A 21,228-nucleotide genomic window follows, 5' to 3' on the forward strand; every position below is an offset into this window, starting at 1 on the left:
GATTCTTCTAAAGGAGAATTTGAACCATATTATTGATAGCTCATTGTGAGGCTTAATCCACTCCCTCACTACATAATTTAAGTCCTATCTTTTTCATTTGAATATTAGGAAGTCGATGGCTAACCTCGATAATTAACCAATTAAACATTTTTATGTGAATTAATACTAAGACTACTGTTTAGTAAGAACAGTAGTAGTGTAGATGCCCATGTCTATATTAATTGATGATAGCTGCACCGGTTTGGAAAGATACATAAAAAGTTGACTAATTAACGAGACATTGTGGTAATCTTCCTATTCATAGGCAATTATTTGACAAAATTGATGTAAGTGCCAATATTTATGAGTTATGACAGTACTTTTGTGTCCCCTCTATGAGTGCATCACTTTGATGGTTAATCTTGACAACTGTGTTTTAATTCTACAAGTGGTATAATCGTAACTGTTCAATTGTTCAATCATCAGATTATTTTCACAAAAAAATAATTCAAATTTGGCGATCATTTATGGATAGTACAAATCCAATTGTTATAACAATATACATTTTCATTTTGAGCTATCTATTTATTTGATATATATAAATGATTAAAAGATCACTAATTCAATTGTCTTCTAACAAAAACGATTTTTAAATGATGGTTAATACGTTAATCACAACTGAGGTTCACCTAGAAAATGAACACTACCCTTCAACTACCCGAAGAAACCTTATGCCTGCATTTATTTCTACGTAGGAAAAAAGGATACCAAAAAGTCGAAAGTGAAGAACAAGCAAGAATAATCCAATCAACAAGTGTTAATGTTAGTCATCTTATCCCAATTGCCACTTGCATACGACTAAAACATGTCACAAAATCCCTTTCTTGGTAGCTTTTAAAAAGCGACAGAAGTATAATGGAATTTAATTTTCTAAAATATTTGAAGTTTCTTTCTTATTTTGTCAACTTATAAGTATAATGAAATAAGTGACAAAAAAATGTATAAAGAAATAATATATTACTAATTTTTTTCTTTGAACTTTAAGTTTACATGTAAATAATGGAATTTCTGGCCACGTTAAGTTTTCATACAACTGCAAGGTACACTTGTAGCTTAAAAAGTAAGAACATTTATCCGCACTCAAACAAAGAAATTCTGCAAGAACATACCTTTTGGAAAGTAAAAAATTGTAGCCAATTGACCCCTTTTACCGTCAAATTTCCCCTGTGACCCCTTAGGCCACGTTTGATAAGATTATTTTCGTTTGGCTAGCCTTACCTTAGAATAATTCACGGAAGTTAGAGATCTTTTGCAGAAAGCTAAAACTTCGACGTTGTCCAAAATTTTTACTCATCCAAAGCAAGATTAAAAAGCCACTTAGACTTAGTACCACGGTCTAAGTGAGAGGCCTTAAGTTTTATTTTTTTAGGGTCCTTTGTATTCAATCCATGGGGATCCGCGCTATTTATACTTTTAGTGATTAGATACTTTTTGGGGTCCGTTGTATGACAAATTTTTGCTAATGACACTTGCTGCAAGAGAAAATCTAATCACTGAATAGTATGATAAATATTTTTGCTAGTGACAATTGGTGCACTAAATTTTCCAACACAATCCTTGTATATTCACAAACAGAGTTGAAGTACATTTGTTCTTCTGATCTGATAACCAAAACTTGTTAGCCTTACATCAGTCCCGGAGTAAAAGAAGTTGATGATTTCGAATAACGTTCAAGGAGTAACAAAACCCTGGCAGCCTTCCTCCTATGGTGACCATCCTCATGGATGTTCGTGCTAGTTAGACCAGCAAGACTTAATCTAGCTGCTGATCCATACACATCAACCATTTCCTTTGACATGAAAACCTTTTCGAGGAGACTCAACGCGTCTTCTTGTAGAGAATCTGTTCCCCAAGACAAGATCTCCAACATCGGCTTTATGGCATCAGCCTCATGCAAGACGCTGGCTCCTCTTTGAGGAGAAGCTTCGACAACCAATGTCGAAAGAGTTTGAATTGCTTCAATGGCAGTTTCATACACCTCTCCTGATAACAGCCTAACCAAGTCAGGCAAAGCTTTTCCTTCCAAAAGACAGAATGTGGAAGTCACACTGCAGATACCACCGTGCGCTGAGCATAGTGGAGCGTTCGATGGCTTGAAACAGGACCAGCAGCCCGAGGGTTTGGAGACAATGGTGAGCTTTGGAGTGCTTGTGGAAAGATTACCAATCAGAGCTGCAGCTCTTGCCCTTGCAGTCACTGAGCTGGACCTGAGAAAGTTTACGAGCAAAGGGTATGCGCCTCCTTCAACCAGTGTACGCTGTGATTCCAGGTTTGTGGGATCCGTAAACCTGAAAAGAGCACCTAGAGCATTTTCTTTTGCCTTCAGAGTCCCTGTTCTTAAAATGTTTATAAGCGCAGTATGTCCGTCCAGTTCGATTAACTTCATAGTTAGTGATCTTTCCGATTTTGGTAGATTCGCCAATAATCCAGCAGCAGCCATCTGTGCATCATCCTTGTCATCATTCTCAAGGAATCCCACTAAAGCCTCCAGCCTTCTTGGCCTGAGAAGGTATTCCACAACCCCCTCAGTCTCGTGCTGCGAGAAGAGGAAAAGCAAATTTATGGCAATCTCCCGAATCTCCGAGTCAGAGTCATCAAGGAGAGGAAGGACTAGAGACATGGCATTAGGAGTGAGAACAGCCTTTTTAACCAGCCCCGCATCAAACTTGCAGATTCCAAGAAGTGAGCGCAAGGCAGGCCTTCTGACATTGTAGGCCAAGTTATGATTTTGTTGTAATGCAGTCAAATTGGTGACAATTGGCCCTAACTCTAGTTGGCACCCGTTTTCATCGACAAAGAATTTGGCCCCATCAGTGTCAGATGTAAATTTTTCCAGGATTTCATAACATTTAACAACAATGATTGCTTGCACATGCGGAGTGAACGCTAGCTTTAGAACAAGACTTACCCCACCAGAAGCAGCAATCAGTTCTTTGTTGGCACTGCAACCTGATAATTCAGCCAGGGCGGATAAGGACAATAGTTTTGATTCAATATTTCCAGACACCATTTCGAGCAAAGGAGGTATAATCCCTTCCTCACCAAGGAGCTTCAAATTTGAGTCTACCAATTCCATGTTAACAAGTGTTCTCACCATTGATACCCTTGAAGTTTCCGGCCCTGAAAATTTTATGAGTAATCTATCGTTAAAATTAAAATAGGCAAATCAGGAAATATGTTTATCACATAGCATTTAATGCTACGAGCATTGGATGGCCTGAATTCACCGGACCATACTAAAGCAATAATCCCAAGCAATCCAGGTCATCCAATGCTCGTAGCATGGAAGAATTTTTCTTTATTACATCCCTCTTTTCATTTTTTGTTATGTGACTGAAGGAATAGAATGTATAAAAACAATATGTTATGTAGGTTCTAGGAAATGAATCGTCTTACCTTCAACTATGCGATCAACAAGTGGCTTATACCAGCCAGATTTTGCTGCACGAGAAATGTTTTCCTCATCTATGTCGAAAAGATTCAGCAAGATTTTCTCTGCAATCTCAGCTGACTCCCTCACATTACCCTTTAAAAGGGTGTAAACAAGGAAAAGAATTGTACTGCATTGTTCAGAGAGTTTCCTGCATACAGACACATTCCAACCAGTTCTGTCTTGCAACAATTCATATAGCAACTCAATTGCAGCCCTTGAGATGCTTGAGTCGCGCCCTAAGCAGGGAACGATGTGATCCCACCCCTGGGATTCAACCACTTTCTCCTAAAAGAATTGATTGAAAAAAGATTTAGAATATAGCAAAACATTTCATATATTTTCAGGCCGCAAAAGAGAACAAAACTCCGAAATAATAGATTGTATACTTCAAAAATCCGAACAGAGGGAGGATAAATTAAATGAATTAAAGGAAGAGCATTAGATCTCTACTATTCTTTCTTCTTTTCAGTTTTCACTTCTTTTAGTTGTTTTCCATATTTGAAAGGAGTATCAACGATGCTTACCTTGTTTCTTGCATGCCCTCCGACAATATCCTTTAAGGTGATCAAAATCCTCCTTTTCAAATCTCTGTCGTGAGAGTTTCCGAGTATAGAGATTATAATGTCGGTGAGCCCTTCAATGGTGAGCCAGTCCTTGTTAATAGAACTCTCTGTCATAAGATCTTGCATTTGGCTTAAGGCCCCTAATATTGACGTCTCAAAGCCCGATAACAACTTTGCCTTGGCAGTTCGAATCTTGAGACAATAATTTAGCTCTCTCCACTCTTCTATTGATTGTCTCAGTGGGATGTTACACCTCCAGGAAGTATCTTGAAGAACCTCATGAGTTTCGGGGTCAGTTCTCTCACCACTTTCAAACCAAGATATGATTGCAGCTCTCTCACATGTAGTACCGGTGCAAAGACTGACTGGTTCAGCCATCACAGTTTTTGTAATACAGCATATAAAAGGCTTAAGTGGTGGAATATATTCTTCGCTCGAGTCATATCTCTGTATGGCCTGCACGCGTTGCTTGTATTGTTTCTTGACTTCTTCATAATCCCTTGCAGCATCAGCTCGAGAAAGCAGCTCAATAACCTGATCTAAGAAGAAAACTTCAGCTCTTTCTTTCCTGTTGGCAGCTTCTTCTTTCTCCTTTCTGAAATCTGCAAGCTCTTTGCTTATCTCTGAGGGCTCTAAAGGCACCCCAACTGCCATCGCTATTTCTGCAAGCATATCGTTTGCAAAACCTTGGTCAAGTGTCTGATCATCAAGACCTTGTTTTAGCTTGTCGAAAACTTGGAGCTGAGACTGTGAGGCCTCAATTTCCACTCTCTGCATTTCATTCTGTAACCTATCCACCTGATCAGATATCCCCAATAAGACATCGGTGTTTGCAACGGACAGAGCAGCCAAAGACCTTCCAATATCCCTAGTAACGTCTTGTACCTCCTTGACAATGTGCCGGCACTTGACAAGCAGGTAGAAACGTGCTCGGTTTTTATACTTGTCAACCAGATTATTTGCCCTTTTAACATCTGCTTCGAGGGACTCCAAAGCAAGCCGGGCAGCTTGAGAATCATTCAATTCTTGACGCTGTAGTTCTTTCAAGACCGATCCAATGTCAAGCAAGTGCTTCGAAAGGGCCTTGAAACTCTCCTTGTCAAAAAGGTCTTTCGCGGCGTTAGCTGTTTTAATGACCTGGTTTGTTAGCACGGCCAAGATGGTACCAATAGGTATAAGCTCCAATGCCATGGTAATATTCTGTGCCAAAGGATGCTTTATTCCAACAGAAAGACGATCTCCTATAAGATGAAGGCTACAACTACTGAAGCATACTTCTCCTGACCACCGATCCAACTGACCCAGAAGATGAATTTGGTTTCAAACAACGGCTCCCAGCTTCTTTTATCTCTCTGATTGTGGCCGCTAAACATAGAAAATGGCAAAAGTGCTCCAGTTGTGCTCCAAAAGTGCAGTGCATCATTATATTTACACTTGTGCTCCAGTTGGAAAATGGCAATATTGCTGCAGGGAACAAGACTTTAGACAAGTCAAGCCTTCTGTCTCTTGCTCTTGTATTTTTTCCGGGAAATTTGTATTTACTGGTAAACCACGCATCATGGAAAATTCCACCTACTGAGGACGGTTGCACAAAAAGTCGTTGATTTTATGACATTAATTATTACTGATGTGATAAAAAGGTGTGACAAAAATGCAAATTTACGTATTTATAAAGTCAAGTTTATATCTCGGTTAGTTAAGAGAATTCGCTTGTATACTCAAAATACTAAATTCGAGTCCCTTCTCCTCTAATCGCTTGCATGGAATAAAAATAATAAAATAAAATAACATTTCGTCTATCAGTGGACCAAAGACATTTTCTGCGATGGCCAGCGGTCCGGCGGAATTTCGATTCATGAGTTGGCTGTGGCCAAGAATCCAAAAGCCCAAATCCAACCAGGATGATGAGGATATCTCGGGATATTTTCTTAGGAATTTTTGTTACAGCATCTGCAACAGCCTTCTTGGTGGCCGCCCGGCAAATAGACGTCCCGAGGAATCAGCTTCTCAACTAGACAACTCTTGGATGACCCAAGGATCGGCTCCCAATGGCTGGTAATTTACATCAAATCCCAAATTACAGGTTGGAGAAAGGTTTTCTCAGGGATTCATACAACTCTGAACAAAAGGCATTTCGAATGAAAAATGGAACAACAATGGCTCGAGTTTGCAAGTCCACAAAAACAACTAATCTCAATCGACCATTAAAGCATGGAATCAACAGTAAACACGAGAACTTCAACCATCCGAAACTACATTCAAGCTTAACCTAATCAAAGTTAGCAGTACACGGTGATACTTCGAAGATACGATAGCAAGCAAACGATGGCAAGAAGTAGCGGTTCCATTCATGCTCTTGTTGTGGAATCATCACATTCATATTTTACAAACAGCGGAGACCACAGCCATCACTAAAACTAGAGGCCATACTTGCATTCCAAGAGCTAATCCACTTACTAACCACTCAGCATTGCCATTATTTAAACCGAAATCCAAACAACAACATAGCATTTTCTGTACAGCAGCAAAGCACTTACAAGTTACAACCAACCCACAAAGCACCTAAAGCCTCAACGGGCAGCCTTCTTCCGAGCTAGCTCTCGTGCCATCTCCCTCATTTCCTCCGGTGATGGAGGTCTCGGTGCCTCCGGTGGATACACTACATACGAATGCTGAAGACCAAAACACAACAGCTTAAGTCATAATTAAATCCATTTATGATTACCTCTCAACTATGCTTAATCCCACTGAAACATACTTATATTATAAACCCACATCAGATTTCAGCAAACTTCTCACTAATCATCATGCAATGCCAGATTTCTTATCACCTCAACTTTGAATCCTTCAATTTAATCACACTAAAACACTATAACCAATAAACCCAATTCAGATTTCAATCAAATCTTGCCGGTATCTAATTTCTTTCTTTCATTTTTTTTCAATTTATATATTGAAGAAAAACTAATACAATTTCAATGAGAGAGAGATTACATTGCCCATGAATCTCCGGAGATTCTTAGAGTTGTTGGCGAAGGTGTACATAAGAACGACGGGGATGGCGACGTACAGCCCAAATTTTCCGATCTCCAGAATTCCCTTTGATGTTCCCACATTCGACATGTTTCCCTCTTCAATCAGATGAATCGAACTTCACCTCTTTCACTCGCTCAAGTCTGAATCTTCTGCTCACAAACCCTATAAAAATGATCGACCTTCTCAACTCAGAGAGAGAGATTTAATCACCTCATCGAATTGGATACGTGGACTGTTTCTGGGTGCTTGAGTGTCCGTGACATTGGGCCGGGCTATTTAATCTCCTCATTTTTATGGGCTTTGCTTACCGAATTAAAATAATAATGGGTAACTTATTTCATTCATTTCCAGCCCATTACCTCTAACCAAACGAGGGCCCATACGCCAGTCTCATAACCTGGATCCCAATAATCTCTCCCACAAAATTTCCCTCATGTTATAAATAGGCAAAAGTTAAAGAGATAACCTTTGTTAGGAACAGGAGCGAAGCGGGTGTAAAATATTATACTCTAACTTTAGTAGCTACAACACAAAAGGATAGCAAATAAAGAGAGGCAGGGATACTGATATTATTTCTTTGATTCCTTCTTTCGCAATGTGCATTTTAATAACACACAGAGTGCTCTATTTACAGAGCAACTCCCATGACAACCATCCAAACAAAAATGATTACATTTTGAAAGTATCACACAACCACTATTCCCATGTCTCCATTACTTTGTGTGGGCATTCATTATTCATCCACTAATTTTATAACACTTCCCCTTGAATGCCCACATATCAACATCAGTTGCCTCGTTAAAACCTTGCTTGGAAAAAACCATAACAAAGGAAAAGGAGTACAACTTTACCTGGATTGTTGATATAGTGTTAAGTATGCTTATGTTGCCTCGTTAAAACCTTGATTGGAAAAACCCAATGGGAAAAATCCTAGTCGAAGGAAAAAGAGTACAACATGCATGTATCATGGATGCACCCCCTGATATGTATCTCCCCCTGATTCTGCATTCTTCAAATTTAGCTGATTGGTAAGCTGACGTAATCTGATACTCTGCACTAGCTTCTTAAATGTGCACTTTGGTAGAGATTAAGTGAACAGGTCTGCCAGATTTTCATTAGAATGGATTTGTCTGACTTCAATAACTTTAGCCTTTTGAAGCTCATGTGCATTGAAAAACTTTGGAGATATGTGTTTAGTCTTATCACCCTTGATGAATCTTTCCTTCATTTGGGCAACACAGGCTGCATTATCTTCATGGATGACAGTTGGAGTGTTTATCTTTGAAGTTAAACCACATGAATTTCGGATATAATGGATCATTGATCTTAACTAAGAACATTCACGACTTGCTTCATTTAAAGCAAGTATTTCTGAGTGATTTAAAGATGTAGCAACTAATGTTTGCTTTGTTGAGCGTCATGAGATTGTTGTATCTCCTTAGTGAACACATATCCAGTTTATGAGCGAGTTTTATGCAGATCAGAGAGAAAATCAGCATCTACATATCCAACAAGGATCTGGTCATTTGTGGATTTCTCTAATTAGAAGAGACCTATATATGTTGTCCCATGAAGGTATCGCCAAACATCTATGACTCCTTTCCAATGACGAATTGTTAGAGCAGAGTTATACCTTGCTAACAAGTTAATTGAAAAAGCTATATCTGGTCTAGTACATTGTGCTAAATACAATAAAGCACCTATTGCACTCAGATATGGTACTTCTAGACCAATGACCCTTTCATCATCTTCTTTTGGACGGAAAAGATCTTTCTTAATGTCCAAAGAACGAACGACCATTGGCGTGCTGAGTGGATAAGCCTTGTCCATGCCAAATTGCTTCAGGATTTTTTCAATGTAAACTAATTAGTGGACCAAAATTTCATTAGCACAATGCTCGATCTGCAGGCCGAGACAATATTTTGCTTGTCCAAGGTCTTTTATTTCAAATTCTCTTTTTAGATATTCAACAGTTTTATTGAGCTCTTCAGGGATTCCAACTAGGTTCATATCATCGACATATATTGCCGCTATAACAAATCCAGAATTGGATTTCTTAATGAACATACAAGGACAAATGACATTGTTGGTATATCTTTCTTTGATCAAATACTCACTGAGATGATTATACCACATTCGTCCAGATTATTTCAGCCTATACAATGATCGCTTTAATTTGATTGAGAGCATACCTCGTGGTTTGTTAGTTGTTTCAGGCAACTTAAGTCCTTCTGGGACATTCATGTATATGTGAGTATCTAATTCTCCATATAGATACGTAGTGAAGACATCCATAAGTCGCATGTCAAATTTTTCTGAAACCATTAAACTTATTAAGTAAGTATTTGCGTATATTACAAGAGAGTATGTCCCCTCATAATCAATTCCAGGTCTTTGTGAAAAGTATTGTGCAACGAGTCGTGTTTTATATCTTGTAATCTAGTTTTTTCTCATTGGCGATGCAAAACCCTACAAGAAACCTCAAGTACTGTCGGATTTTTGGTAAAAATCCAACATCAAATCATGCAATGTCGAATAGGGGAACCGACACCGTTGCAAGCGTCACGAAAACCGTATTGACGTCGGTTAGTCCCCTTAATCCACCACCAAGAAGCAAAGTAATATAAAATAAAAAAAGGAACAACAACATCGCTTAAAAGTGACATCAACCCTTGCGTCGGTTAGAAGTGACATTAAATTCTGATATTATGGTGGTTCTAATCGATATCAAGTTACAACTAAACAATTAAAATAATAACCTATTGTCGGACCTAACCGACACCGCAAACCATTAATATAAAAAATTAAATAAAAGTTTGTCTCAGTTCCTCCGTCAACGACTCCACTACTATTTCTGGCCGCTACTAAGTTCCTCATCCTCCATTTCGTGCTACCCACTGATCAACATGTTTTTTGTCTTGATTCCGGAACAACACTGAGTGAGATCATCGTTGCTTGATGGAACCAAAAAGATCCTCATACGAATGCTTAGGGGCAACAAGCCACGAAACTATCTCCACAACCTTGTAAGACACTTCAGGATTCAGTAAAGGTCTCTAGAGATGCTGCCTTCCGAGAGAGTGTCCTATCAAGAGGGATCGTAGACAACATTAGGTTAAATTAGCTCGGGTTTTCATACTTAACAAGATTAAATGGGGAGAGTTCTCAAGGTGTGACGAGGTGTTACCTCTGGCTCCATTACAAGATTTCCGGTTGGAAGGTCGTTTCTCAACCCATCGGGCCTTATAATCGTGTAGTTTATACCAGACTTCCTAATACCCATTTGTAACCCATGAGATTTGGATCAGGCAGAGTTTGGATTGCCGGTCCAAAAACACTTCGCCTTTCCAAGGAATTTAATTCTGTCTGGATTCCATTTTTCCACTTAGGCCAATCTTGTCTCTATTTGCATTTATCAACAAAGTGGGGCTCAATATCATCACTTAATATGATTCCAGTGGCTACTGCGAATGCAAACATGTCATCAATGATTATTTCATTTTGATCCCACAATTCATTAGTACATGCATAATTTATGGAGATTCCTTTGCTTTCATGTACCTCTGTCTTTTTATGGATATGTGTCTCATCAATGACATTTTCTTTTTCTTAAAGTACAAAATCATGAATTGTGGATTTGTCATTCATTCTCTCTTCCTAAATGATTTCATTTGAATTGTGGAGAAAATTATTACTCATGTGGTTATTGAAACTAGGGATTTCAATCCTATTCTTCGGCATATTGGTTAGATATCAATACCATCTAATGATCATCGAAGCTAGTGTGGCCAATGCGTCAGTGAAATAATTTTCATCCTCCACAAATAACTGAAGGTAATATGTCTGAACTTTAGGCAGATATCTTCGATGGTATGGAAGTCTTTAAAGATATCTAATAAGCAACTGAATTAGCCTACAAGCAGCCAAAATAAAGGAAAGACTGCTAACATCCTCTAGCTGGGAACTTATGTGAAAGAGGAGAGCAAACAAGAAAATTCAAGTTAGGTGATCATAATAAAGTACGTTAAGAAATGTAAGTGATCACTAGGTAGCTCTTTCGCTCTATATGGATCGCGGGCATGGCACAATTTTTCTTGGAAGAGGGTTGGTTTGCCCAGGTGACTGATACTACCATAATGTACTCCATACCTTTAGCTTCGGCAACCGAAGTTAAGCATATATACAACGATCTTCATGGCCGCTAAGAATGTCCATTAAAAGAAGCGGGCCGATGGGGCCGTTTTTCAAGCACAAATAGGACAATAGTGAAGCGGGTGCACAAAGAATGAATGAATGGCTACCTGAACTGAACTCGTCAGTGGAAGAACTTGCTTCAATGCAACATTCGAGCGAAAAAGGGGTACCTTTTGAGAAATAGGTCCCAAGAATTCATTATTCGTTGCGGTTACAGCCATTGTTGATTCATTAAATTGATCTCCTACCTCACTTTTGAGGAAGGTTGTAGTGCAAACTAGCTCTTTTTGGCGTTTTGGAGACCAAAATGTGCTCGTAATGACCGATCCTCCATCTTCCATAATCGAATGCAAGAGAATTATGAATCCACTTGTATAATATTGTTGATCCCATAAAGTATTGAGCAACGGTGTAGTATCATATTCCAAAAGATATTGAGTTTTTTTCCTTCTTATGAAGGAAGGTCTTTTTCAAAGATTCTATATCAATTTATATATGAAACCGAGATAGTTATCTTTCAGAAAATTAGAATGATAGTGAAAATGCTTATGCTTTTGTTTTCTGAATGTGGGAGAGTCCAACTACATTGCATTGCCAGAATCTGATTATGCTTATGCTTATGCTTTAGTTTTTCAAAGATAAAACTGATTATTAAGAAAATTTGAGTCGCATCGACACGAGAGTCCAACTACATTGCATTGCCAGAATCTGTGTTGTATATTTGAAAGAGGTTAACTCCCATGCTTCTCTCATGTTACAATCCTCTTCCCACTAATTGAATAAAGGAATTCTCAAACATTTGGCAATTATATCAATGGTGACTTATTATTTCGATGAATCATTTTTTGGACAAAAGAAGATTATGTAAATAATACCTACAGCTTCTCCCAATTCAACCAGGATGCCATGAGTGGGGCTTCTGCCATAACATAATCGGTAGATCCAAGATATACTCTTACAAGTAAAGGGGGTTCAGATAGATATTGGTTGTGTTTGAAAGGTTATGAATTGGGTGACAAGTCCATTCCCAATATCTTGATTTCGAACTCCGACCCGATGAAAAAAGTGGGATCACTTCTTATGGACTCATTGAGAATTATTCTGATCTAGTTCATGACCTATTAGAAGCAGAATGCGCTATATGGGATCATCACAGACATAAAAAGATTGTTGTTAGTTTGATAATTATCGAGTGACATAGGTGCTTGCAATGGGCTTTCATCTCAGGCTTAAGTAGTTTAGTCAGGATCAGTCAATTTTATATTTTATATTTTACCTTATTCTTAGAATGTTTTGATATTTATTATGATGAAATTTTGATACTTTGATTTATATTTCTAATGTAAGACTTGTGACTTCCTCTTGAGCAAAAAGTGATCAAGTTTTGGAGTGATTCCAATTGAAGGATGTTTGTGAGTCTGTCAAAGTGATGTTTATGGCGCATTTGGATTATTTGGCGTCCAAGTTGGTGTTTTATGGCAATGGGCCCTTTTGCAATTATGTTAAGGATGTCTCAACCCTTAAATCAAGTTGTCTTGGGCTTGATTTGGAGGTGTTTTAAGCCCTGCACGTGGATGACCTTTAAACTGGGCAGTTTCTCCATGTTTGAGTAGGAGATTGTTTTCTAGTTTCTCTTAATTTATTTTGTTTCCTAGCTTGTAGTAGATATTTTATAGGAAGAATTTCAATTGTAGTTGTATAAATAAAGAGATGGTCTAGACCATCTCTAATGAAGAGCACTAAAGGTCCTAAAACAAAAAAAAAATGGCCTGTTTGGCTCAAAAATCCATTTGCAATAAAGGGATGGGCAATAAATTTGTGGAGCTCACAAGGCCGAATAATAATCAAATGGCCATCGGGCTGGCTAACTCTACTACTCTAGCCACCCTTCCAACCCGTTTCATGGGCCCAACATATCAATGTGCGGATGAAGGTGTTAGAACATTTGCATAGTTTTCTTCAAGAGGTCAACTGCATGTTGCCATATGCATGCCTTGCTCCAAATCAATTAAACAATTAGAACAAGTGGGTCATTTTATCGGGAACTTTAACGAAAAGCTCCCAGTACTATTCACTTTAACGAAAAACCATATTTTTACACTAAAAAATCAATCCTAGTACTATTCACTTTACGATTTATTTTGTCATTTTTGTTAAAACTCAAAGTTTTCAAGCCATTTTCATTAGTTTTCCTCATTTTATTTGGATGCTTCTCTTAATAAAATACAAATACGTCACAATACCAAATAAACATATAACAACACAATTTCAATTATAGGATTATTGCGCGGAGTTAATGAAACTTAAACAACATTAAATGCAAAATTCGAAAAAAATTTACAAGCTTAAATGCTATTCAAAAAATTATTAAGATTACATAAAGATAATAGATATGGATAGTTGCTCATTTAGTGACATGTGTTACTCAAAAATCTCATCCGAAAAATTATTGAGATTAATTAACCAATAAAGATAAGGAATAAACTTAAAAATAATAAATTATTGAGGGAGCTATGTTTAGTGTCTTCAGTTGGAGATGATATATGAATATGACCTGACACTGTTTATTTAAAAATAATTTCTTACAAGAAATAATTTTGAACGGGACTATATTTAGCATCTTCGGCATGAGATGGCCTTACTGCCAACTAAATGAGGACTTATGGTAGTCGACCAAAAACCCAGAAAATCATTATTATTTTTTCACATATTTTGTTTTTCTTACAAATGTTATCGATATCTTACTAAAGCTTAACTGAGATTAAATGCACATATGGTTGACTACAGATTTGGTGGAAGATGGGAGGTGATGCTGAGAGAGATGGGAAAAACCGAGGGCATGGGGAGAAGGACGTGTGGGATGTTTTTCCAACTCCAAAACGCTATTAATTTTTTTGGACTAAAGTAAATAATTGTCTTTAAATTGCAGTAATTGTTAACTATAGAATCAAATTGGAATTTCACCCAAATTATATTTATTCTTGAGTGATGGACACTAAGAAAAGAAATATCGTTAGACAAATAACTAGTTAATCCACCACACATCACCTTAGGTCTACCCGAATATTTGTGTAGCAAGTGTCTTGTTGTACCTCGCAATTATTAATTTGATAGAAAATATTTAAAGTGATAGAAATTGTTAATTACAAAGAAGCTGTTGAGTGCCTCATCCAAAGATGCTGCGTGCATGCATCGTCAACAACGTGTTTTAGACATGGATGGGGTTTTGTATTAAACTTGACAGAGATTTTGCTTAAATCAGATGCTGCATGCATCGCTAATAACGTGTTTTAGACTTGGATTGGGTTTTGTATTAAACTTGATAGAGATTTGGCTTAAATCAGATGCTGCATGCGTCGTTAATAACGTCTTTTAGACATGGATCAGGTTTTGTATTGAACTTCATAGAGATTTTGCAAATCTAATGCTCTCTTTGCTGTGGACTAACAAGGAAAGGCACACTGTCATTGTTACAAGTTGATTGGCTAGGGTTTAAACCAGATTATTTAACTTCCAACTTGAGTTTAATAATACTTTCTTAATTAAAAGATATTTTAACCATGAAAGCATCACCTCCCTTCTTGCTATATCAGTAATACTTCCTATAACCAAATTCTTCTCAATTCACCTGCGTAATGTATATGGAGTGGAACCAAAAGTTAAACAACGATGAAAGGCTATTTTTAGTATTCACATTTTTTTTAAGAACAAAGCTTAGCTGTTGAACAATTAGCAAGAGCTTCTGCTAAAATGCTAATGTAGCTGCTCCTTTAGTTTGCCAATTGTCTTTCTTTTTCTTTTTTTTTTTTTTTTTTTTGTGTTAAAAAAATTATTTAGTTTGAAGTACAGAAACATGACTCACTAAGCACCAACAACCCATTAAATAATTGCCAAAAGCTAAAATTAAAACTGGTGTATACCTAATAATCCAACAGAATCCTCTCCAGATCATTTTGATGAGGATTCTGGAAATTTGTAAATCGTATCCGTTCATCGAACATCGTACGGTCAGTTTTTGTCAAGTATTATTTGTGTTTAATTTTAAATAAAAATATTTAAAATAATTTTTGACTGTACGATGTACGATGAACGGATAGGATTGACGATTCCTTGGAATCCTCACAAAAAGATTCCGACGAAGATCTGGATTCCCGGATAATAATGATTTAGGAAGATTAAAAGCATCAACGACTCTAGTAAGAGAATTAACTTTTTGTCTATAGAGAGTAATTGAATAGAAGAAAATTGAACGGAGTCGGCGTTTGTGAAAAAGGAGAAAAGAACTGGACATTTGTTAAAACCAAGGAGTAGTCGCATGGGAGGAATCAAAAGTTAAACAATGTTCTAACCGATATTTACATCCTTCGAGCTAATATAAATTTTACATCTCCAGATATTCAAATCATATGTGAAAAAGTCTTTACAAATTCAAATATACAATTTTAAAATTGGAGATGCTCCAACTAACGTAACCAATATATATGAGCAGTGAGATTCAAACTATTGTAATAAAATATTCTAAACTATTTTAATGCAAAAAAACAAGCATACTGTCGTGCAAACTGACGTGACTACATTGGCAATTAAACTTCTTATATAACTAGAAAAATTGAGGGAGTACCATAGTTGATATCAAGCACAAAGCATTTAGTTATAGTCACATTGCCATTAGCGACAATTTAGTTTTTTAATTTTTGAAGTCAACTTTCGTACAGGAAAATATCTGAGCTAAATCTTTTGATTATGGACAAAACTGGTGTTGGCTTAGGTTTTAATTTAATAAGATTCAATGATATAATGCTAAGACAATGATGTCGACATGGGTCTAATTAAACGAAATTAGTGGTAGGAATGGCCCATAATTTGAAGTGTCCTAAATGGCACTTTCAAAGTTACTAACATGGGGACAATACTTGTGTTTAATTAACTAAGAATAAAATAATCACTGATTACTGATTATTTTGTTTTAAGAGCGCGTTAAAGTATTCCACATCAATTATGCATCTGAAAAAAAAAAAAAAAAAAGTTTAAATATTCAAACTGTCACATCCCGGCCCGGGCGGGACCATTTTCCGGGCCCGCTCCACCACCGTAGCACGATATTGTCCGCTTTGGGCTTACCATTCCCTCACGGTTTTGTTTTTGGGAACTCACGAGCAACTTCCCAGTGGGTCACCCATCATGGGATTGCTCTAGCCCCCTTCTCGCTTAACTTCGGAGTTCCTACGGAACCCGAAGTCAGTGAGCTCCCAAAATGCCTCGTGCTAGGTAGGGATGGGAATATACATTTAAGGATCACTCCCCTGAACGATGTGAGATGTCACACAAACTCTACTCTAATTAATACTAAAGTTTTTTATAATTAAATCTCAAATTTATAAATAATATCACCTTTATTAGAAGTGAATATTTGGCCCGCTCCTTTTTGATAGTCTCAGAGTGGGCATTGGGGGACTCCGCTCAGTTTCAGTTCCAAACTTCCAAATCAGTGGCCTACCTATAGACTCGGTTTGAGATTTTTTTCAAACCATTTCCGCCTAAGACAAGACAGACCAACCCACCCAATTCCTTTTCAGTCGGGTGGGGTTGGGTGAAGGGAGATAAGACTTACAAGAGACGAAGCCCCACCATCTGGTATTATATTTTTTTTAATAAAAAATTGTTTTAATTTACAGTTAAGTAATAAAAAAATATTTGATAAAAGAAAAATACTCTGCTTACTTTGAAGGCAGTGATTTCTAGACAGAAGTTCTTAAAAGCAGCATGTTGCTTGTCTTTAAAAGTTATTTTAATAAAAAACGGAGTTGAGCTTTTAATGAATATTTCAAATAAAACTGTTATTAACACTTCAAAATCTCATTTCACACTCCTCAGAAATGTATTTTTTCTTTCTAATTATAGAAAGTTTAAGGTGCAAAATGAGATTTTTAGAGTATCAATAACAATTCTCATTTCAAATTATGTAATACCGTTATTCGTTTTCTAAAAATTCTATTGTTTAACCTTTACGCTTATTTATCCTTGTAGAACAAAGTCACCGCCACTAGCTACCACTACAAGCGCTAACCTTACACCACCATTGCTAATTGCAACCAAATAAAATATATTGATGATTCAACAATGACATAATTACGCATATATAATGACGACATAATAATCACTGATCATTTATTGCTTTATAAAATAAGTCCATTTTGTAAGAAACATCCGGGTACATTTGTATATTTGTTCCTCGTAATACGAGAACAAATACAAAGAGTATCATATGAATACATTCTCCAATGATTAAATCATAGATCCGGAGATAAGTTGCACAAACATACATAAAAATAAAATCTCTAATTGACTACCACAAGTATAAACAACGCCATTATTAGCACAAACACCATTTACATAGTGTTGGACATGTCAAATATATCAAAATGATATTCATCTCTCACTTATGTAGACTAAATATTAGTATATACAGTGTTGTCCAAAAAATATATTAAGTTATTATCGAAAAAATATATATAATTTTTTTTAATAAATGATATTATATAAACTAAGTGGGTAGGCTTAGCTTCACAATAAGGAGCAATAATATGATTCAAAATCGCATTGGCGAGAATCGAACCTAAGACCTCTCAATTACAAGTGAAGAGGAATATGCTAGAGAGATTAAATTTGTAGACTAAATTTACAAACTAAATAATGTGTCACCAATAGGAATGAACACGTTTACCAACACTTAGGTAATAATTCAATCATCAACTTCCATGACGTTTAGTTTACAAAATTTTATTTACAATTTTAGTTTCTCTAACATTACTCTTGTTGAATATATTATATAGAAAATGACATAGCCAAAGGCTCACACGCCGTTAGTTGGGTGGGTGGGTGGGTGGGTGTGGGGTGGGGATAAGGGGTTTGTAATATTTTAGAAAGTTGTATAGAACTCTATTATTCTTTGCAGAGAATTTGCGTGGGTATCATTCCAAATATGCCATGAGATAATTAATGGCATTTTTATTGACTTAAAACAAATGACAAAGAATAGTATATGCGGATCTTTAAACTATAATATCAAAATTAATTCTTAATATAACTTCCTTAAAAAAATTACAGAACCAAATACAAGTTCGATCATATTTATGACCTACATTAGCTAAGGCATTTGTTATCATATTAGCCTCTGTATAAGTGTGCTGGAATTGGATATCTGGAATCTTTCTCGAAAGATGTAATGACAATTTGTTTAATTGTGATGAGTATTATTATTTTTATATAACAATGTGTTAATATTGATAATGAGATTTAAATTAAGTCACATAATGCGTTAGTCCAATTAGGTATCGAACAAGTTACACAAGTGAGTCTAACATGAAACCTCCTTTTTTTTTTTTTTTTTTTTTTTTAAGTACATCGATACTTTTACACTAAAAAAATTGGGAGTTTGCTAAATCACACAATAAGCAACCTAATTCACTAACATGAATAATATGGTTTTGTAACGCTGAAACAAATTGATTATTAAATCGATTGTAAATTATTATGTCAATCTTTTAGTAGTGTTGAATAAATGAATATTATCACATTATATTGTCAATAAAAATATGCAAATCATAACCGCTCGATTAAAACGTGAAAACAATATGCAAAACAGAGTTGAATCATATTTTACTTAATCAATTGTATGCATTAGGGCTGGGCACGGGCCGGACCGGGCCCAAATTTGGAAGAACCGGACCTACCCGTTTTAAAATGTAACAGGCCGGGCCGGGCCGGGTGTAGGGATTTTAAGTTTGGAAACCGGACCTAACCCAGCCCGTATCAAACGGGCCGGTTCAGGACGGGTCCACGGGTCCAATAACTTTTTTTTTTTTTTTTTTTTTTTAATCTGGTTATGGGCATACTAAGATTGAAGCAAAATGAGGTGTGGTTCCAGTGCCGATCGAAAAGGAAGAAGCTTGTAGAACCAAATAGCAGAATGAGGTTATGTGCTAAAGTAGAATTGCTTATACGGTTCACAAAAACTGAAATAGAACGAGCAAATATTCACCCTTTCATCCAGAATTTCCAATCCATAAAATGACTCCCCATTATGATCACGATGCCTGCAACAAAAAAAATATAAGACATCGCATGGACAAGTTAAATGTAAAAAAAGCCAATGAAACATAATAACAACAATAATGCCAAATATTCGACAAATCTTACTGCTAAACGTGATCTGGAGCTTCAACTTCAATGTCTATCTAACATACAAAGAGACAAGCAACTAATGGGGGAAGCACGTTCACTGTTTTCAAAACACACACAGCTAAGCTCAACACACAACACATAAATGCACACCACACAGAAATGCACATTGCACAACACAGAAGAAGCAAAAACTGCAGTTCTGCACAGATTCAAAAACTGCACAGATTCAAAACTGCACATGTATATATCCAACAACAGAACATATATATGTGCAGATTCAAAACTGCACATATATATATGTATTAAAAAACTGCACAGATTCAAAACTACATATATATATATATATGTATGTATTCAAAAACTGCACAGATTCATTCATCTGAAGATCTCTACCATATTCCAAGTTTCCAACTATATGGACAAACAATGAACTGTAGTTTTATTGCATACATACCTAATCCAACTAGATTGTTTGTCTGATCACAGAACTCAAACCAATCAAAACTCAAACCAATATATTATATATATCAAATATTTTTCAATAATCAGCTAGATAATCAAACTCAAATCAGAAAAACTAAAAATATAGAGAATACTGAGACGAAAAAAGAAATAGGAGAAAAAATATCACCTTTCTTGGCCAGCAGTGTCCCAAATCTGAGCCTTGATGAGCTTGGAATCAACGGTCAAAGTCTTAGTGGCGAACTCGACGGCGACGCCAATGGTAGACTTGGACTCCGAATTAAACTCGTTCCTGGTGAACCTGGAAAGCAGGTTCGACTTTCCCACCCCAGAAAGTCTTGGTGGCCAACTCGACGCCGATGGTAGACACTACTAGACAATAGCCGTTGAGGGAGTCGAGGCTCGAGGGAGTGACGGTAGAGAGGTGGGGCGTGGGAGTGAGAGAATGAGTAGCAGGGTGCGTGTGCTTGTTTGTGTGTGTGGCTTGCTTGTGGCTGGTCGGAGTCGTGTCGGAGAAGGTGGACGGAGGAGCGGCGTCGCAAATTTGAGAGAGGGTTGGAGTGTTGGAGAGATCGAGACTGAACACTGAAGTCTGAAACTGATTTGGAAACCTAGGTTACAAATTAACGGTTCAGATTGAATGATAGGTTATCATTCAATCTCAACCGTTGATTATAATATGAAACGGGCCGGTCCGAGGCCCCGTTTTTCTAAGGTTTAGGAACCGGCCCACCCTGTAAATAACCATGCCCCGGCCCGCCCCGGCCCCCCCCGCCCCGTTTGTTCCCAAAAAAAAAAGGACCCGGCCCGTACCCGCCCCGAACCTACACTACCCGTCCCTATCCGCGGTTCCTCTACCCATTTGCTCACCCCTAGTATGCATATGATCTGACACCAATTTCCAGGGAGCTACGTCGACGTTTCAGTTGCGGAAGCAGCCGCAGACTCCTAGGTAAACCCAACGTGCCCAAACTCATCGCCTTCCAGGCTACTTCTTTATCATTGAAATTACGTAAAAGCCCTTTTCCGTTAGAAAAAAGAATTTGACCACGCAATTAATTAAGTTGAATATTAAGCTGAGCAGGCACCACCAGACCCGTGAAACTTTCCGACAAAACGACAAAAGGAAAGGTCTTATGCCACCTAATTTGACTGTCCCTGGAGCTCAGAGGCCAAGACGCACTTGCACAAATATGGACCGTTGACATATGAATGATCTATGATTATGATCCAAGTAAATTGTTGAAGGTGGTGCCTTTCATTTTCAGTCCGTGATACATAAAAAAGCATGTGAAAATGCTAATAAATCATCTTTTT

At 37.1% G+C, this 21,228-nt stretch overlaps 2 protein-coding genes across 2 annotated transcripts; both read right to left on the minus strand.

Annotated features, from left to right (window-relative positions):
• Positions 1-1,576: 1,576 nt before the first annotated feature.
• On the minus strand, positions 1,577-6,218 carry LOC137732317 (U-box domain-containing protein 43-like). The gene is made up of 3 exons (XM_068471626.2): positions 3,997-6,218; positions 3,436-3,757; positions 1,577-3,159 (listed from the first exon to the last, which is right to left on the minus strand). The coding sequence occupies exons 1-3, from the start codon at positions 5,224-5,226 to the stop codon at positions 1,664-1,666; spliced, it is 3,048 nt and encodes a 1,015-aa protein (XP_068327727.2). The 5' UTR covers positions 5,227-6,218; the 3' UTR covers positions 1,577-1,663.
• A 143-nt stretch (positions 6,219-6,361) lies between these two features.
• Positions 6,362-7,301, minus strand: LOC137732504 (uncharacterized). Its single transcript, XM_068471821.2, has 2 exons — positions 7,030-7,301; positions 6,362-6,707 (listed from the first exon to the last, which is right to left on the minus strand). The coding sequence occupies exons 1-2, from the start codon at positions 7,156-7,158 to the stop codon at positions 6,606-6,608; spliced, it is 231 nt and encodes a 76-aa protein (XP_068327922.2). The 5' UTR covers positions 7,159-7,301; the 3' UTR covers positions 6,362-6,605.
• Between the last annotated feature and the right edge of the window lie 13,927 nt (positions 7,302-21,228).

This window comes from Pyrus communis, chromosome 16 (genome assembly GCF_041283825.1).
Source record: "Pyrus communis isolate YQ-2024b chromosome 16, ASM4128382v1, whole genome shotgun sequence".
In the NCBI taxonomy this organism is placed as follows: domain Eukaryota; kingdom Viridiplantae; phylum Streptophyta; class Magnoliopsida; order Rosales; family Rosaceae; genus Pyrus; species Pyrus communis.